The 14,478-nt window shown below is 54.6% G+C and overlaps 1 protein-coding gene across 2 annotated transcripts in view; it reads right to left on the minus strand.

Annotated features, from left to right (window-relative positions):
• The window catches only part of Ccdc13 (coiled-coil domain containing 13), a 39,470-nt gene extending 26,867 nt beyond the window's left edge, over positions 1–12,603 (minus strand). For both annotated transcript variants that reach the window (XM_013122245.3, XM_040739888.1), the window contains exons 1-5: positions 12,461–12,603; positions 8,935–9,152; positions 7,415–7,563; positions 4,596–4,738; positions 2,873–2,962 (exon numbers count right to left, since the gene is read on the minus strand). In XM_013122245.3, coding sequence (XP_012977699.1) covers positions 2,873–2,962; positions 4,596–4,738; positions 7,415–7,563; positions 8,935–9,146 — 594 coding nt within the window. In that variant the 5' untranslated portion in view covers positions 9,147–9,152; positions 12,461–12,603. The remainder of the gene's footprint in view (positions 1–2,872; positions 2,963–4,595; positions 4,739–7,414; positions 7,564–8,934; positions 9,153–12,460) is intronic.
• Positions 12,604–14,478: the final 1,875 nt, after the last annotated feature.

Below are 14,478 nucleotides of genomic sequence, written 5' to 3' on the forward strand. Positions count from 1 at the left end.
CTCCTGTAGGTGCTAGCATGAAAGAAATGCTCAACAGACCAAGTCTACAGACGTCCATGGGACTTGGGACAGCCTACTGAAAAGCAGTAGTGAAAGAAATTAGGCCTGGCTGGGTGGTGGTGGCACATGCCTTTAATCCCAGCACTCCGGAGGCAGAGGCAGGTGAATCCCTGTGAGTTCAAGACCAACCCTGGTCTACCAAGCAAGTTCCAGGACTGGCTCCAAAACAATACAGAGAAACCCTGTCTCAAACAAACAAAAAAAAAAAAAAAAGGAAGAAAAGAAAAAGAAAAAAGAAATTAGCCCTGACCATGGGGTTCAGGAGTCCTGACTGCATTTAACACCACTGCCAGGATAAAAGTGAGAAATCAATTGGACAATATTTGCCGAGTGCAGAATGGCACAGAGTACAAACAGACCCTGAAAGACTTCGCATCCGCTTCCCTTGTGGCTGCCACGCCCCCTTCTGCTGCGGGCGCCTGTCTTCTCTCCAGCAGCATGCGTCTTTAAATATGCCCTGGGCTGAGAAGCAGCGGCCTCCCCAGGAGCCCTGTTTTGGGGACTGGGGGAGCACATGAGCGCCCTGTACCTCTGGGATCGGGCAGCGTCATGGGAGGCTGTTCAGAGCATGAGCAGAACTCGCAGGACACAACTGGGTCTAGAGCTGGGTAGTGATGCCCACTCCAGGCCTCGGCTCCTCATCACACACAGGTGCTCAGTGCTTGACCTCGGGTGCCTGCGAGTCCCACGAGAGGCTTGGGTGGGCCGCTGATAAGGGACTGAGTCGAGACGGCATTCTGGAGTGGCCGGGGAGCGGGGCCCAGTCTCCCTCGGCCACCACAGGCTTTGCCCTGGCCCCCAGCGCAGGCTGTTTCCTTTGAAGGAACAGCCGCAGGGCCCGGGCTCCAGCACTGCCCACTGGGCACGGCACAACCTTCTGGAAGGCCTCTGGGCCCACTCTTCTCAGGGACCCAGGCTGCTCAGGCTGCTTACAGAAGCCACCCGAGAGCTCTGCTCCAGCGGCCACTCACGAGCCCCGCCCGGGGTGCCCCAGCCTGTCTTCTGTTGGTTCATGTCCTCTTCCTGCTGTGGGTGCTGGGCTCAAACAAAATGCCATCCAGGCAGCACCCAGGCGAGCCAGCGGTGTAGAGTGCTCTGGCTCCCAGCCTCTACGCCTTGAAGGCGCCGCTCCTCGTGGGAGGCTGTCACCACCCACTTCTCCACAGCACGCTACAGGGGCGCCTTCTCCACCCACCAGCCCACAGCCGAGGGTGAGCTCCTGTTGCCAGCCCAGGCCTGGGCTGTTTCTGAAGGCCCATCCCACCCTCATGACACGGCTGCTCCGCTTCCTCTTAGACCCCTCTGTGGACAGAGGCCAGGTTTGGATTCCTGTGGGAGGGCGCAGACAATCCTATCAGACTAACGAGAGACCCAGCAATGCTGCCCAGGGTGACTCAAGTGGAGGACCTCGGTGGCCTGGATAAAGTCAGGAACAGGTTGGCAGAATGGGTAGGGAAGAACATTGTCCCCTCAACCCAGAGCACAGTGGCTGCCTCCCCAGCGGAGACACTGGTTTAGCATTCATCCCCACGCCCCAAGGGGCCCATGGCCGCACACCAGGACTGAGTGTCTCTCAAGAGCAGCAAGCGGTGGCCTGATCCTGAGGCGTGAACAAGAGGCAGAAGGAGCACTGAACCGGGAGTCCTGGGGCTTGCCCCCCTCCCCGTCACAGCTGCTCTGGCTTCCTGAGAAACTGCTGGAGTGGCTGCTGGGACACTCTGGAGACTCTGGGCTCTGCACCCCTGGGAAACCATATGTGGCCTGATCAGCTTGATTTACCTTTTCATGGAGCTACATTCACTTGGCCTGCCTACCTTTCCTTTCTCTTTTTGGCTTTTTTGAGACAAGGTTTCTGTCTGTGTAGCCCTGGCTGTCCTGGAACTCGCCCTGTAGACCAGGCTGGCCTCAGACTCACAGAGATCCGCCTGCCTCTGCCTCCCGAGTGCTGGGAATAAAGGTGTGCGCCACCGCCACCTGGCACAAGGATGGCCTACATGTTGGGGCCTGTTCATTAGCTAAAATCCGGACGGGTCTGGAGAAGGAATCTGGAAATCTGCAGGGCGGCACAGGGCCCCCAACACTGCAGTGTCTTGTAAAGAATGGGGCTCCAGGGGCAGTGGGGGGCTCATCTGGTCACGGGAAGCCTGAGGACCTGGAGTCCGCCCCCAGCGCCCACACAGAGAGCTGCTAACACCAGTGCTGGGGAGGCAGAGACAGGAGGGTCAGGTCTCATCCGGTTGGACACTTCAACCAGGCAGCGTGAGAGACCCTGTCTCAAAGGAGTGGCTGGTGTTCCTGAGGACGGCCCCTGAGGTGTCCTCTGGCCTCCACGTGTATAAATGCACATGTGCACACCCGTGCATTCCCACACACATGACACATACTCACACATACAAATTGAAGGGTTGGGGGGGAACACAACTTCTCTGAGCAGCTGGGAGCAAACCTGCCACCTGGGTAAGGTTTTGTGGGTGTCTCCCCGTGAGGAGACTACAGAGGAGATGGCCACCTGGGCGCAGGCAGCTACGCAGACTGTCCTTCCCTTGGCCTTGTGTCCCCAGGGCTTGAAGGCCCTGACTCTACCAGTTTTCCCCCAACCCCATGGAAACTGGCTCAGAGCTGGGCATCCCCTTGTGTCTGCCAGGCGTCCTGGCCACAGGGCATAGACAGGGCTCTGAGGAGGCCGCAATGGCAGACAAGAGCTCTCGGCTGAGCAATGGGTGGGGAACATGGCAGAAACCTGAGCACCCACTGGGGGAGGGGGAGGCCCAGGTGACGGCTACCTCACAGACTCAGCACAGAGAACTCGTACCAAGGCTCTGTCTCCCGTCTGGGTCCTCAGTGACTTGGTCCCTGTGTCAGTGGTCCCCTTGGCTGGCTGCCTGGCTGGTGCCATCTGCAGCTGAGAAGCAAACCTGGTGTTAGTACTTGGTTCTGCCCAGCAGCTGCACAGCCACTGAAGGACCTGATGCTGCTGCTGCTGCTGGGTGTGTGCCCCGCCCTAGTGTCTGAGCCCTGGCTCACCCGTAGACCACCAACGGAAGGAATGCTCCTTTCCAAGCTACCTGTGACTGAGAGGTTTGACTGGCCGGCAGCCCTGCTCCCTAGTTGCCCTGAAAGTGCAGCCCGCTGATAAATAAGCAGGGCACACCACACTGTGTGGTGGTTTGGATGGAGATGGCCCCCATAGATGAATAGGGAAGGGCACTATTGGGAGGTGTGGCCTGTGTGTCACTGCCGGGGGCGGGGGCGGGGGCGGGGGCGGGGGTGGGGGGCAGGGTGGTGTGTGTCACTGTGGGGGTAGGGGAGGGCTTTGAGGTTTCAGAAGCTCAAGCCAGGCCCAGTGTCACTCTCTCTTCCTTGCTTGTGGATCCAGATGCAGGACTCTCATCCCCTCTCCAGCACCGTGTCTGCCTGCACGCCGCCACGCCTCCCGCCATGACAATAATGGACTAAACCTCTGAAACTGTAAGCCAGCCCCAATTAGACGTTTTCCTTTATAAAAGTTGCCATGGCCATGGTGTCTCTTCATGGGAATGGAAATCCTACGACATTCACTCAGCCGAGGAGACAGATAATAAAGGTAGCGTAGGCTTGGGCTACTCGGGTGACCAAGGCGTCTACCAACCACATGTGGCCACACTGATTTGGGGCATGGCTTCCTCTCACATCCCCGATGCTGTCCCGTTCAGCGCTCGGCCATGCTGGTCGCCCATGCTTCCTCCCCACTCTGCACTCTGAACCCTGTCCATGGATGCTGCTCCCACGGTGTTTGGCTGGCTGGGCCTGCCGGGCACGCCCCTTCAAGCGCTGCCCACTGATGCCTGTCAGGGAGTCGCTCTCTTTTCCTGTGCCAGATGCCCATGTGGCTCCCTCTCCAGTGGAACCATCCATGCCTACTCTATTTTCTCCAGTGTGTGGCACAGAACCTGAGCCAAATCTCTAGACATACGTCCCAGAATGAAGAAGCTCGTGCTCAGTGTGAGGGCCAGGATGGGTCGTGCGGGGTCTCAGAACTAGACTTCAGGACCAGGAAAGACTACGACGGCTCCCTCCAGCCCGAGGACCCCACCTCACACATAAGGAGCCAGAACCGCCGGGTTGAAGCAGGGTTTGTGCTCAGCTGGGAGGGAGGGGACAGCAAAAACGGACAGACAGGACACAGCAGGGCCATGGCTCCTGGCTGTGACAGCTTCAGATGAGCAGGGGTTTCTGCACACGGGTTGAGCTGTGTTTACTGGTGCTTTCCACATGCCAGGCTCCCTTCTAAGGGCTGCACTGGGGCTACCCGCTGGGGGAAACTGAGATACGGAGTTCGGGGCCTGCTAGCAGCTTCAGATGGGGCTCCATGTCCATCGCCCTAAGCCACGCCAAGCCAGGCTTCTTCTCAACCGCCAGTGTCCCCTAGCTGCCTGCCTGTCACACTCCCCTCTGGATGTGGCAGAAACGGGACTCACTGCACACACTGCCCTGTGACCTCCCAGTGCGGTCTCTCTCTGGAGCCCCTCCCGAGGGAGAGCAGCCCAGGCCCTTACTTCATGCTCCAGCTCCTGGATGCGATTGGTCAGCTGCTTTACCCTGACCTTGGCGCTCTCTGACTCTGCCATCAGCCCCCGGTTCTTTTTGGACAGTTCAACGATTTTGGTGGCAACTAGATCTCCAGCCATCCCAGTTGCCCCTAAAATGACAGAAACGACAAAGTCCATTAAAAATACAACCTGTCGGCACCTCAAATCTACATGGCTGTTCAGAGTTGAGCAGGGCCTCCAGGAAGTCACGGCCTCCAGCAGGTAAAGAAACGGCACTTCAGGGCTGGAGAGATGGCTGGGAGGTTAAGAGCACTGACTGCTCTTCCAGAGGACCTGAGTTCAATTCCCAGCAAGCACACAGTGGCTCACAACCATCTGCAATGAGATCTGGCGCCCTCTTCTGGCATGTAGGCATAATAAATAAATATTAAAAGAAAAAAGAAAGAAACGGCGCCTCAGCTGAGTTTGGGGAAAGGCGTAGCGTGCACACCCATGTTTCTCACAGGACACAGCCGTGTGGAGGAGGGTTCTAGAGGGAAACAACCGACAACTCCCCAGAGAAGAACAGGAATGACCCAGGGATGCTCTTCCTGGGGGCGAATTTCCCTGTGGGACTCAAATGCAACAACAAAGCCCACTATTAGTTACCAGAAGACTAGGAGAGCGGTGCATGTGTGTGTGTGTGTGTGTGGTACGTGCGTGCCTGTGTATGTGTATGTGCATGTGTGCATGCCTGTGTATGTGTATGTGCATGCGTGTGTGCATGTGTGTGTGTGTATGGCGTGTGTGTGTGTGTGTGTGTGTGTGTGTATGGTGTGTGCGTGCGTGTGTGACAATCCTTTCCCCACCTTCCCCAGCCCTTCCTCCTGCACAGCCTTGCTCCACCCTGAAGCTGCAACCCTGGGATGAACGTGGCAGTGCCTCAGCGATGACCATGAGTCTTCCACACAGGTGGTGAAGTACACATAAAAGCCACATGGGGGTTCACGTCTGCAATCCCTGAATCCCTGCACTTGGGAGGTGCAGACCAAACCATCAAGAGTTCAAGACCTGTTCTTTTTTTTTTTGAGGATTCTCCCCCCCCTTTTTTAAATTTAAATTAGAAACAAGCTTCTTTCACATGTCAATCCCAGTTTCCTCTCTCTCCTCTCGTCCCCTGCCCCCCACTGACCCCCTATCCCATCCCCTTTCTGCTCCTCAGAGAGGGTGAGGCCTTCCATGGGGGATCTTTAAAGTCTGTCATATCATTTGGGTCAGGATCTAGGCCCTCCCCTGTGTATCTAGGCCGAGAGAGTATCCCTCTGTGTGGAGTGGACTCCCAAAGTCCATTTGTGCACTAGGGATAAATACTGATCCACTGCCAGAGGCTCCATAGATTAACCAGACCTCCAAACTGACACCCTCATTCAGGGGGTCTGGAACAGTTCTATGCTGGTTTCCCAGCTGTCAGTCTGGGGTCCGTGAGCTCCCCCTTGTTCAGGTCAGCTGTTTCTGTGGGTTTCTCCAGCCTGGTCTTGACCCCTTTGCTCATCACTCCTCCCTCTCTATAACTGGATTCCAGAGTTCAGCTCAGTGTTTAGCTGTGGGTGTCTGCTTCTGCTTCCATCAGCTACTGAATAAAGGCTCTAGGATGGCATATAAGGTAGTCATCAATCTCATTATTGCGGAAGGGCATTTAAGGTACTCTCTCCAATATTGCTTAGATTGTTAGTTGGGGTCAATCTTGTAGATCTCTGGACATTTCCCTAGTGCCAGATTTCTCTTTAAACCTATAATGGCTCCCTATATTATGGTATCCCTTTTCTTGCTCTCCTCTATTCCTTTTTTAAAATATTTTATTTATTTATTGTGTATACAGCCTTCTGCCTGCATGCCAGCGGAGGGCACCAGATCTCATTACAGATGACTGTGAGCCACCATGTGGTTGCTGGGAATTGAACTCAGGACCTCTGGAAGAACAGTCAGTGTTCTTAAGCTCTGAGTCATCTCTCCAGCCGGCTCTCCTTTATTCTTCCCCTGACACTTCCTGCTCCCTCATGTCCTCCTCTCCCCTCCTCTTCTCCCCTTCTCTTTCTCCTAACTCCCTCTTCCCTCCCCCATGCTCCCAATTAGCTCAGGAGATCTTGTCCCTTTCCAGGTGATCACGTATGTCTGTCTTAGGATCCTCTCAAGAACCGTTTTAGCCACAACGAGTATAGCCTGTGTCACATGAGATCTTGTCTGGAAAAGAGAAACCCCACCCATTTGTAATATGGAAACGCAGAGGGTCTTGGATGGTGTCAACATTTCTACAGCCTCGGCAGGTGGGGACAGGAATCTAACTGGAGCGCGGCGTGGTTCTAAGTTAAACAAGAAATGGGTCTGTGCCTGGTGTGTTAGTAACCCAAGCACTGAGGAGGCTGGGGAAGGGTCCCAAGCCTGGGACAGCCTGAGCTGAGGGGAGGGGGCAGGAGAAAAGAAGGAGGGAGAGAAGGAGGGGAGAAAAACCAGACAAACAAGGCCAGCCACGGGGCCAAGATGACCCCAAGACCTCACACCTCTGGTGCCAGAATCTCCACTAACAGAAGCAAGGATCAAAGTGTAGCCCAGGCCTACAGGGCCTAGCAGCTGCCGAAGGTGGCACGCACCTGTACAGGGTGTTTGGGTCCCGGAACCTTCCTTGGCACACGGCAGTTGCCGGTAACATCCAAGCCAAGGGTCAACGAGAAACAGACCCCGCCAGCGACCCCACAGACCACCGTGACCATGTGACCCTTGCACTGCTCTCTGGAGCCTATGCGGCAGCTGTGCCCACTGCCTGGAGTGCACAGCTGTGGCGGAGTTACCTGTGAAGGCAAACCTGTCTTCTTCTATTTTCTTCTTGAGGTGTTTGATCTCAAAGTCCCTCTCCTTCAGCAGTTTGTACAGCCGCCCGTTCTCATCGACTGTCTCCCTGAGTTCACTACGAAGCTTCTGGATTTCATCTTCCAGCACCCTGCAAGGGAAAGGTAGACCCTACTGCTTCTCAGAGGCACTGACCCGCGCCCAGGATCCCGCTTCCTGCTGAGGCATGCGGTACCATGTTTGGGCACTAGAGGGCACTAAGACGTTGTCTGTACAGAATAAGACTGAAAAGTAATTAGGTGATTTAAGTGTGGTTGTGCCTTGTGAGAAGGCGTGTTTCTTTATAGGTGTTGTGTAAAAACTCTCATTGTGTGTGTTTGTGAGCATCTGTGTCCATGTGTACGGGTGAATTTGTGTGTGTGTACAGTCTGAAGCCAGCAAAAATAGATTCTGAGCAAAGCTAGGAGCAGAGGCAGCTCATCATGGCTGTGGCCTTCAGCACAAGGCTGGCAGGAGTGCCACATCAGCCTCGTACATCAGTGTGCACCAGGGGCTGCCAGGTCCAGAGCAGCGAGAACACGCTGGATGTCCCCCCAAAGAAAAGGAGGGAATCCGGGATCTGCATCGCGTCAGAGCATGGAGGTTCGCGTGCTGCTGCCTCTCGGGTGTGTGGGAGCACTGGCAGAGGGGAACTACCAACCCCACCCCATCCCTTGGAAACACGGGCTTCAGCCCAGTGACTGTAAAAAATCCAGCCAAATACACCAGCCCTGAGGAGTTTACCGTCCTTCCATCTGGTATTAAGTACGCCACCTAGCAGCTACAGGAGACCTCAGCCATCAGTGCCAAACTCACTTTGAGCCTACGAGCAGTTGCCCAGTTGAATTAGTTCTCTATCTTCCTTCCTTACTTCCTTCCTTCCTTCCTTCCTTCCTCCCTTCCTTCCTTCCTCCCTCTCCTCCACCCCTCCCTCTCTGTCCACCCCTCCCTCTCCTCCACCCCTCCCTCTCTCCATCCCTCCCTCTCCTCCATCCCTCCCTCTCTCCACCCCTCCCTCTCTCCATCCCTCCCTCTCTCCATCCCTCCCTCTCTCCATCCCTCCCTCTCTCCATCCCTCCCTCTCTCCATCCCTCCCTCTCTCCATCCCTCCCTCTCCTCCACCCCTCCCTCTCTGTCCACCCCTCCCTCTCTGTCCACCCCTCCTTCTCCTCCATCCCTCTCCTCCATTCCCCCTCTCCTCCATCCCTCCCTCTCTCCACCCCTCCCTCTCCTCCACCCCTCCCTCTCTCCATCCCTCCCTCTCTCCATCCCTCCCTCTCTCCATCCCTCCCTCTCTCCATCCCTCCCTCTGCTCCACCCCTCCCTCTCTGTCCACCCCTCCCTCTCCTCCATCCCTCCCTCTCTCTCCACCCCTCCCTCTCCTCCACCCCTCCCTCTCCTCCACCCCTCCCTCTCCTCCACCCCTCCCTCTCCTCCACCCCTCCCTCTCCACCCGCCTGCGTGCTGCTGAGGAGTTCCTTACCTCTTCTCAAAGCTGTTTTTCAGGTCCTGCTCCTCTGTGTCCAGCAGGCTGAGGTGGTCTGGGATCTCCACAAGCATCTCCTGCTCAGCCTTGCAGCTCTGCTCCTTCTCCTTCTTCTTCTCCATCTGTTTCCGTAGCCTTCTGTGCTGCAGCTCTTGCATGGCCTTGAACTGGAGTCTCAGGGTGTCTGCTGAGCTTTCTTCTGCCGCCATCCTGCCCTGAGAACACAGAAACCAAGACAAGTGACACGATGTGGGCCCTCTGTGGCCCAGACTGTCTACTGAGTCATCAGTGAGTCCAAGAAGACATTTGGAGTCCTTCACCTCAGGTCACCAGAGCCACGGCTGAGCAGAGGCCCTGCCTGCCAGTGGCAGCAGCAGACTCATGGTTCTGACATACATGCCTGGTCCCTCTGTCACCAGCCTTCGACCCTGGCTGACACATTAGCATCTCACAGGAGGTGCCAAAACTGAACATGTCTGGGCCCATCCCTAGAACTGCTGGATCCCAACCTCTGGAAAATGGGCCCTGACCATGACTTCTTCTTTCAGAGCCGAGGGATAGATCTGGGTGATGAAACATACCTACAATCCCAGCGGGAGAATTCGGAGTTTAAGGTCTGCCTGGGCTACATGGGGCTGTGCGTGTCAAAAACCAAAAACAACCAAACAAATAAATAAATGCACAAACAATTTATTTGAGGTATAATTTGCATACATTAAAGCACATACATCATGACTAGAAAGCCCAGCAAATCTTTCTACCTGTGCTTCTGAGGTGGCCACCGCTGGGGCTCAGAAGACAAGCTCTAAGGGCTGCGTCTGACGTGATGAGGAGAGGGAGTCCCCTGCAGTCAAGTCTGTCTGACAGACATCCTTGCCCAGGTCTGTTCTTTCTTTCCATGGGCAAGGGAAGGGCTTACGTTGGCACAAAACCTTATCTACCTCAGGGCATAATAGCAACAAAGCCACCATGGTTTCCTGTCCCCTCTCTGAAATTTCACTATCAACATCAAAGCAGTTTGTCACAAGATGTCTGTCCCAGCCTCCTCCAAGCCCCAAGCAGAATCGAGGAAACAGCTCCTGTCTCCTGGGACCACCCATCTCTCCCAAAACCTCCACATGCCCTGCCTCCCTCTGCCTGGATGCTCACCTACTGCTCAGAGTCAGCAAGCAGCGCATGCCTGCATGCGGGCGTGTTAAATAACCTCCGTTAATTACTCAGGGGGCCCAGGGCAGCGGCCTTTCCTCCAGTTAATTGCCCAGGGCAGGGCTAGTTTTTCTTTTATCCCTACACCACCACAATCGTGTCCTGGCCCACATATCGACCCCACACACACACACACACACCATGGCCGCTACTCTACTCTACGACAGACACGACCTCTCGGCCAGGCCACCCCGTCACAAAGGCATCTCCACCTACCAAGAGCTCCTGTGTGTCCCCTGCTCCCACACTCCCTGCCAGTCCCGGCTCCACGATGCCTCTGTTGACTGGCTTTGCCTTCTGCGGAATTTCACAAGACTAGACCATGCAGTGACCAGGTCTTTGTGGCTAGATCTTTTTATTTTTTCCTTTTCCCCTTTTGCCCAGTGCCACCTCCCAGATATTCACTCCCAGGGCCGCGTGCATCGGGCCGTTCCTTTTCACTACCGTGCAGTATTTAGCGTCTAGGAGCCGCACACTGGGCCTTGCCTGCGGCTGCCATTTGGATGTCTGAATGGTTCCCAGTTTGTGGCAGAGCCGGACTTTCCCGTCTGTGTGTCCATCGCCTTTCTCGTTTCTGAGGGCACGGGTGTGTGCCGGGAAAGCAGCCTCGGGGAGAAAGGGCTTGGTGGGCTGGGTTCACAGTCTTAGAGGACACAGCCCACCCCTGCAGGGAGGGGCGGGACCTGCAAACGTCCACTCTCCGGAAGCAGAGAGAGGACAAACAACGCGGTTACTCCACTCCCCTCTCCAGTCTGGGACTCCATGGGGCGGTGTGCCTTCCCCTTCCGGATAAGCCTTTCTGGAAACACCCTCACAGGCACACTCAACACTCAGAGGTGCATTTCCCACAGGGTTCTAAATCGAGTCAAGTTGTTAATGAATGTGAACTACCGTCCATACCCCCATCTCACTTCCCGGGTGGCTCACCGTTTTCACCTGACAGGTAACGGCTCCCCAAATTGTCTGTTTTCTCCCCATAGCATGTTAACTTCCAGAGGGCAAACATTTGTTTCTTCTTTTTAGTCGTTTGAGACAGGGTCCTGCAATGGCTAGCCTAGTGCTGTCCCTTGCTGTGTAGACCAGGCTTGCCTCAAACTCAACGCATCCACCTGTGTTAACCCCTCAAACGCTAGCGTTACAGGTATGTGCCACCAGGCTAGCAGGACACACCGTTTTCATCCACCTTGTTCGTGGCCGTGATACAGGACACGGCAGGTGTTTAACTAATATTTCTAGAGACAGTGAAAGAATTTGGCCTTTTATGGATAATTATACTTTGTAACCATCAAGGTAATCACAAGTAATTGTGACAAATACTTAGATAACCACAGACAGCCATAATTGCACAAATCTTCGTTTTGTTTTCCTTTGATGGGGGATGTCTTTTTGTACGCTGTGAATACATGTTTCTCTTATTGGTTGATGAATAAAGCTGCTTCGGCCAATGGAGAGGCGGGATGTAGCCAGGCAGGAAGTATAGGTGGGGCTACCAGACTAGGAGAATTCAGGGAAGGAGAGAGAAGGTGAGTCGTGAGAGAGACCATGTAGCTGCCAGGAAGCAGGAGACCTGGGCATCGCCGGTAAGCCAAGATTGCGTGGAGATACACATATTAATTGAAATGGGATAATATAATTAAGAGAGGGCCAGCCAATAAGAAGCCTGAGCCATCGGCCAAACAGTTTATAATCAATGTAAGCCTCTGTGTTTATTTGGGACTGCAGGGTGGCGAGATGGGCTGGACGGAAACTTCCGTCAACAACATCTTGGTGTGCGGTCCATTCTGGCTTCACACGTGAGCATGGTTGTCATTTGGGGGCCAGCATGGGCTTTTTAGTAACTTGTGGGCCAGCCCGGGCTACAGAGGGAAGCGCTACTCAAAAGACCAAAGGAGAGGGGGGTGGGGAATGTTTGGTTGGGTGCACCAGCGCAGGGTTCCAGAAGCCGGAGAGCGCGTGAGGATGGACGCTGAGCAGCGCTTCCCTGCCCACCAGCCGGCCACCTTCTGCCTTGTATTCAGCCCCAGACCCTGCTTTTTAAATCCCCCAGGCAGCCTGGGGGATGGGGGTCAAGGGAGGGCAGCAGCACCTAAGCCAGGGGTGGAGTGGGGTGGGGCCCGAGGCCACATGCCCAGTGGCAGCTGCCAGGACCTGCGTGCTAGTCCGACCCACGCGGGACGAGGGGGTCTGTCCTCCGCCTCACCAGCCCTTCCCACGCGGAAAACCGAAACCACGAGTCGGCCCCCGGTCCGGTCCCCACTGGGCCCCCGGTTCGGCCCCCGCCAGGTCCCGTCCTCCTCCTGAGCCGCCCCACACTTACCGCGGCCCCGCTTGTTTCAGGTCTGTCTTCAGGGCCGCCAGAGCTTCCTCTGCCCTGCCAGACGCCGGCACGCGCTGTCCTGGCAACCGTCGCCAGGGAAACCAATCAGGTCGCGTGCGTCTACGGGGGCCGGGAGAGCCCCTAAAGGACTGTGTGGACGCGGCTGCGGGCCCGGGGAGACCCACCAAACTGCGCCCACGAGCTGGACGGAAGACGCCAACGCGCCCTTGAAGCCTTCACGATTCCGGAGTGTATTTTATTTAAGGATTTATTTTTATTTTTAAAGGCAAGTGTCGCACGCATCCCAGGCTGACCTCGAACTCTGCTCTGCAGCCAAGGATGACGTTGAACTTTGGATCCTCCTGCCCCCACTGAGTGCTGGATGACAGGCTGCAACCACCACGGGTGTGCAGTGTCTCTTAAATTTGAAAGTTCCGCACAGGGAGGCGCATGCCATGTGTGTATAGAGGCCAGAGAGGCTTCGGGTCCCCAGGAACCTGAGCCACAGACAGTCGTGAGCTGCCAGCTCGTGCTAGAATCCACACGCGGATCTTCTGTGAGAGCAACAGGTGCTCTTAACCAGCTCCCGTCGCTTTTAATAAGGACTAAGCCATTCTCACAAAGCCAAAGCCAGGAACATTTTTTTTTTTTAGTTTCCATTTCTTTCTTTCTTTCTTTTTTTTTTTTTTTGGTTTTTACGAGACAGGGTTTCTCTGTATTGTTTCGGAGGCTATCGGTCCAGCCTGGCCTCGAACACACAAAGATCCGCCTGCCTCTGCCTCCCGAGTGCTGGGATTAAAGGCGTGCGCCACCACCGCCCGGCTAGTTTCCATTTTTTTCTTTTTAAACCTTCCCACCGTCCCCGCCGAGGGGCTTCTGCCACCATTCGCTCATTCTTTAGCCTGAAAATTTTCTGCAGTTTATAAACGCGATGCTCTATCATTCAGAAGCCAAGGGAACGTGGACCCGTCTTCATTCTGTTCTCCCAGCCCCCACATCTCGTTTCTCTAACCAGAACTACTTGTAGAATACTGCTGGGTTGCTTTAATTTTTAAAATTATGTTTGATTCATTTGCGGGGCAGCACCTGTGCCATCCATGCATGTGTGTGGAGGTCCAAGGACCATTTGTGGGAGTTGGTGGACCTCCGGTCACCAGGCTTGGCAGCAGGTGCCATCAAGTCTGCCCTTGACGAGCAGCATGCTGCAATCGGAGCTATGTAACATATCTCCAGAGACATCAAATGCCCAGATTAAACACAAGAAAGAAAACAGGACAACTTAAACTTTAGATATTCCCGTTGATTCTTCATATTCTGCAAGGGGGACATAACATTTCTTTTCAAAATATTTTATGAGATTTTAAGTACATCATTTCCCTCTTTTCTTTCCTTCTTCCAAATCTTCCCAAGTGTCCTCCTCTGCTTTCTTTCAAATTTATGACCTCTTTTTAATTGTGTGTGTGTGTGTGAGAGAGAGAGAGAGAGAGAGAGAGAGAGAGAGAGAGAGAGAGAGAGAGAGAGAGAGAGAGAGAGAGAGAGAGAGAGAGAGAGTGAGAGAGAGAGAGAGAGAGAGAGGCTGAGACTGCCTGTTCGGTCTGCACAACGCTGCTTGTATGTGTGTGTTTTCAGGGCTGACCACTTGATACTGATGAGCAATGGTGTGCTCTTCCCTGGGTTCTCTCTCTCTCTCTCTCCTGGATTCAGCATTCCTTTGTGCAGGCTTGGGGCCTGGTGAACTTTCCCCCTCCACGTTAGCATGTCTGTTGAAATCATTTTGTTCAGGTCATGCTTAGGCAGTCATGTTGGTGAGACTTTATGGGTGTAGCTTCTGATGTTTCTGGGAGAGACAATGTCATAGCAACCTTCTTCTTTAAAAGGAAATAAAAAGCTAATAATTTGTGATCATATGGAGGTCAGATGCCAACCTCAGGGTTGTTCTTCAGAAGCCTTTCATCCAGTTTTTGAGACAGGATGTAACAGTCAGTTTTGTCAATTGTCACAATCTAGTCTCATCTGGG

Source organism: Mesocricetus auratus, unplaced genomic scaffold (genome assembly GCF_017639785.1).
Source record: "Mesocricetus auratus isolate SY011 unplaced genomic scaffold, BCM_Maur_2.0 Super-Scaffold_100691, whole genome shotgun sequence".
Taxonomy (NCBI): domain Eukaryota; kingdom Metazoa; phylum Chordata; class Mammalia; order Rodentia; family Cricetidae; genus Mesocricetus; species Mesocricetus auratus.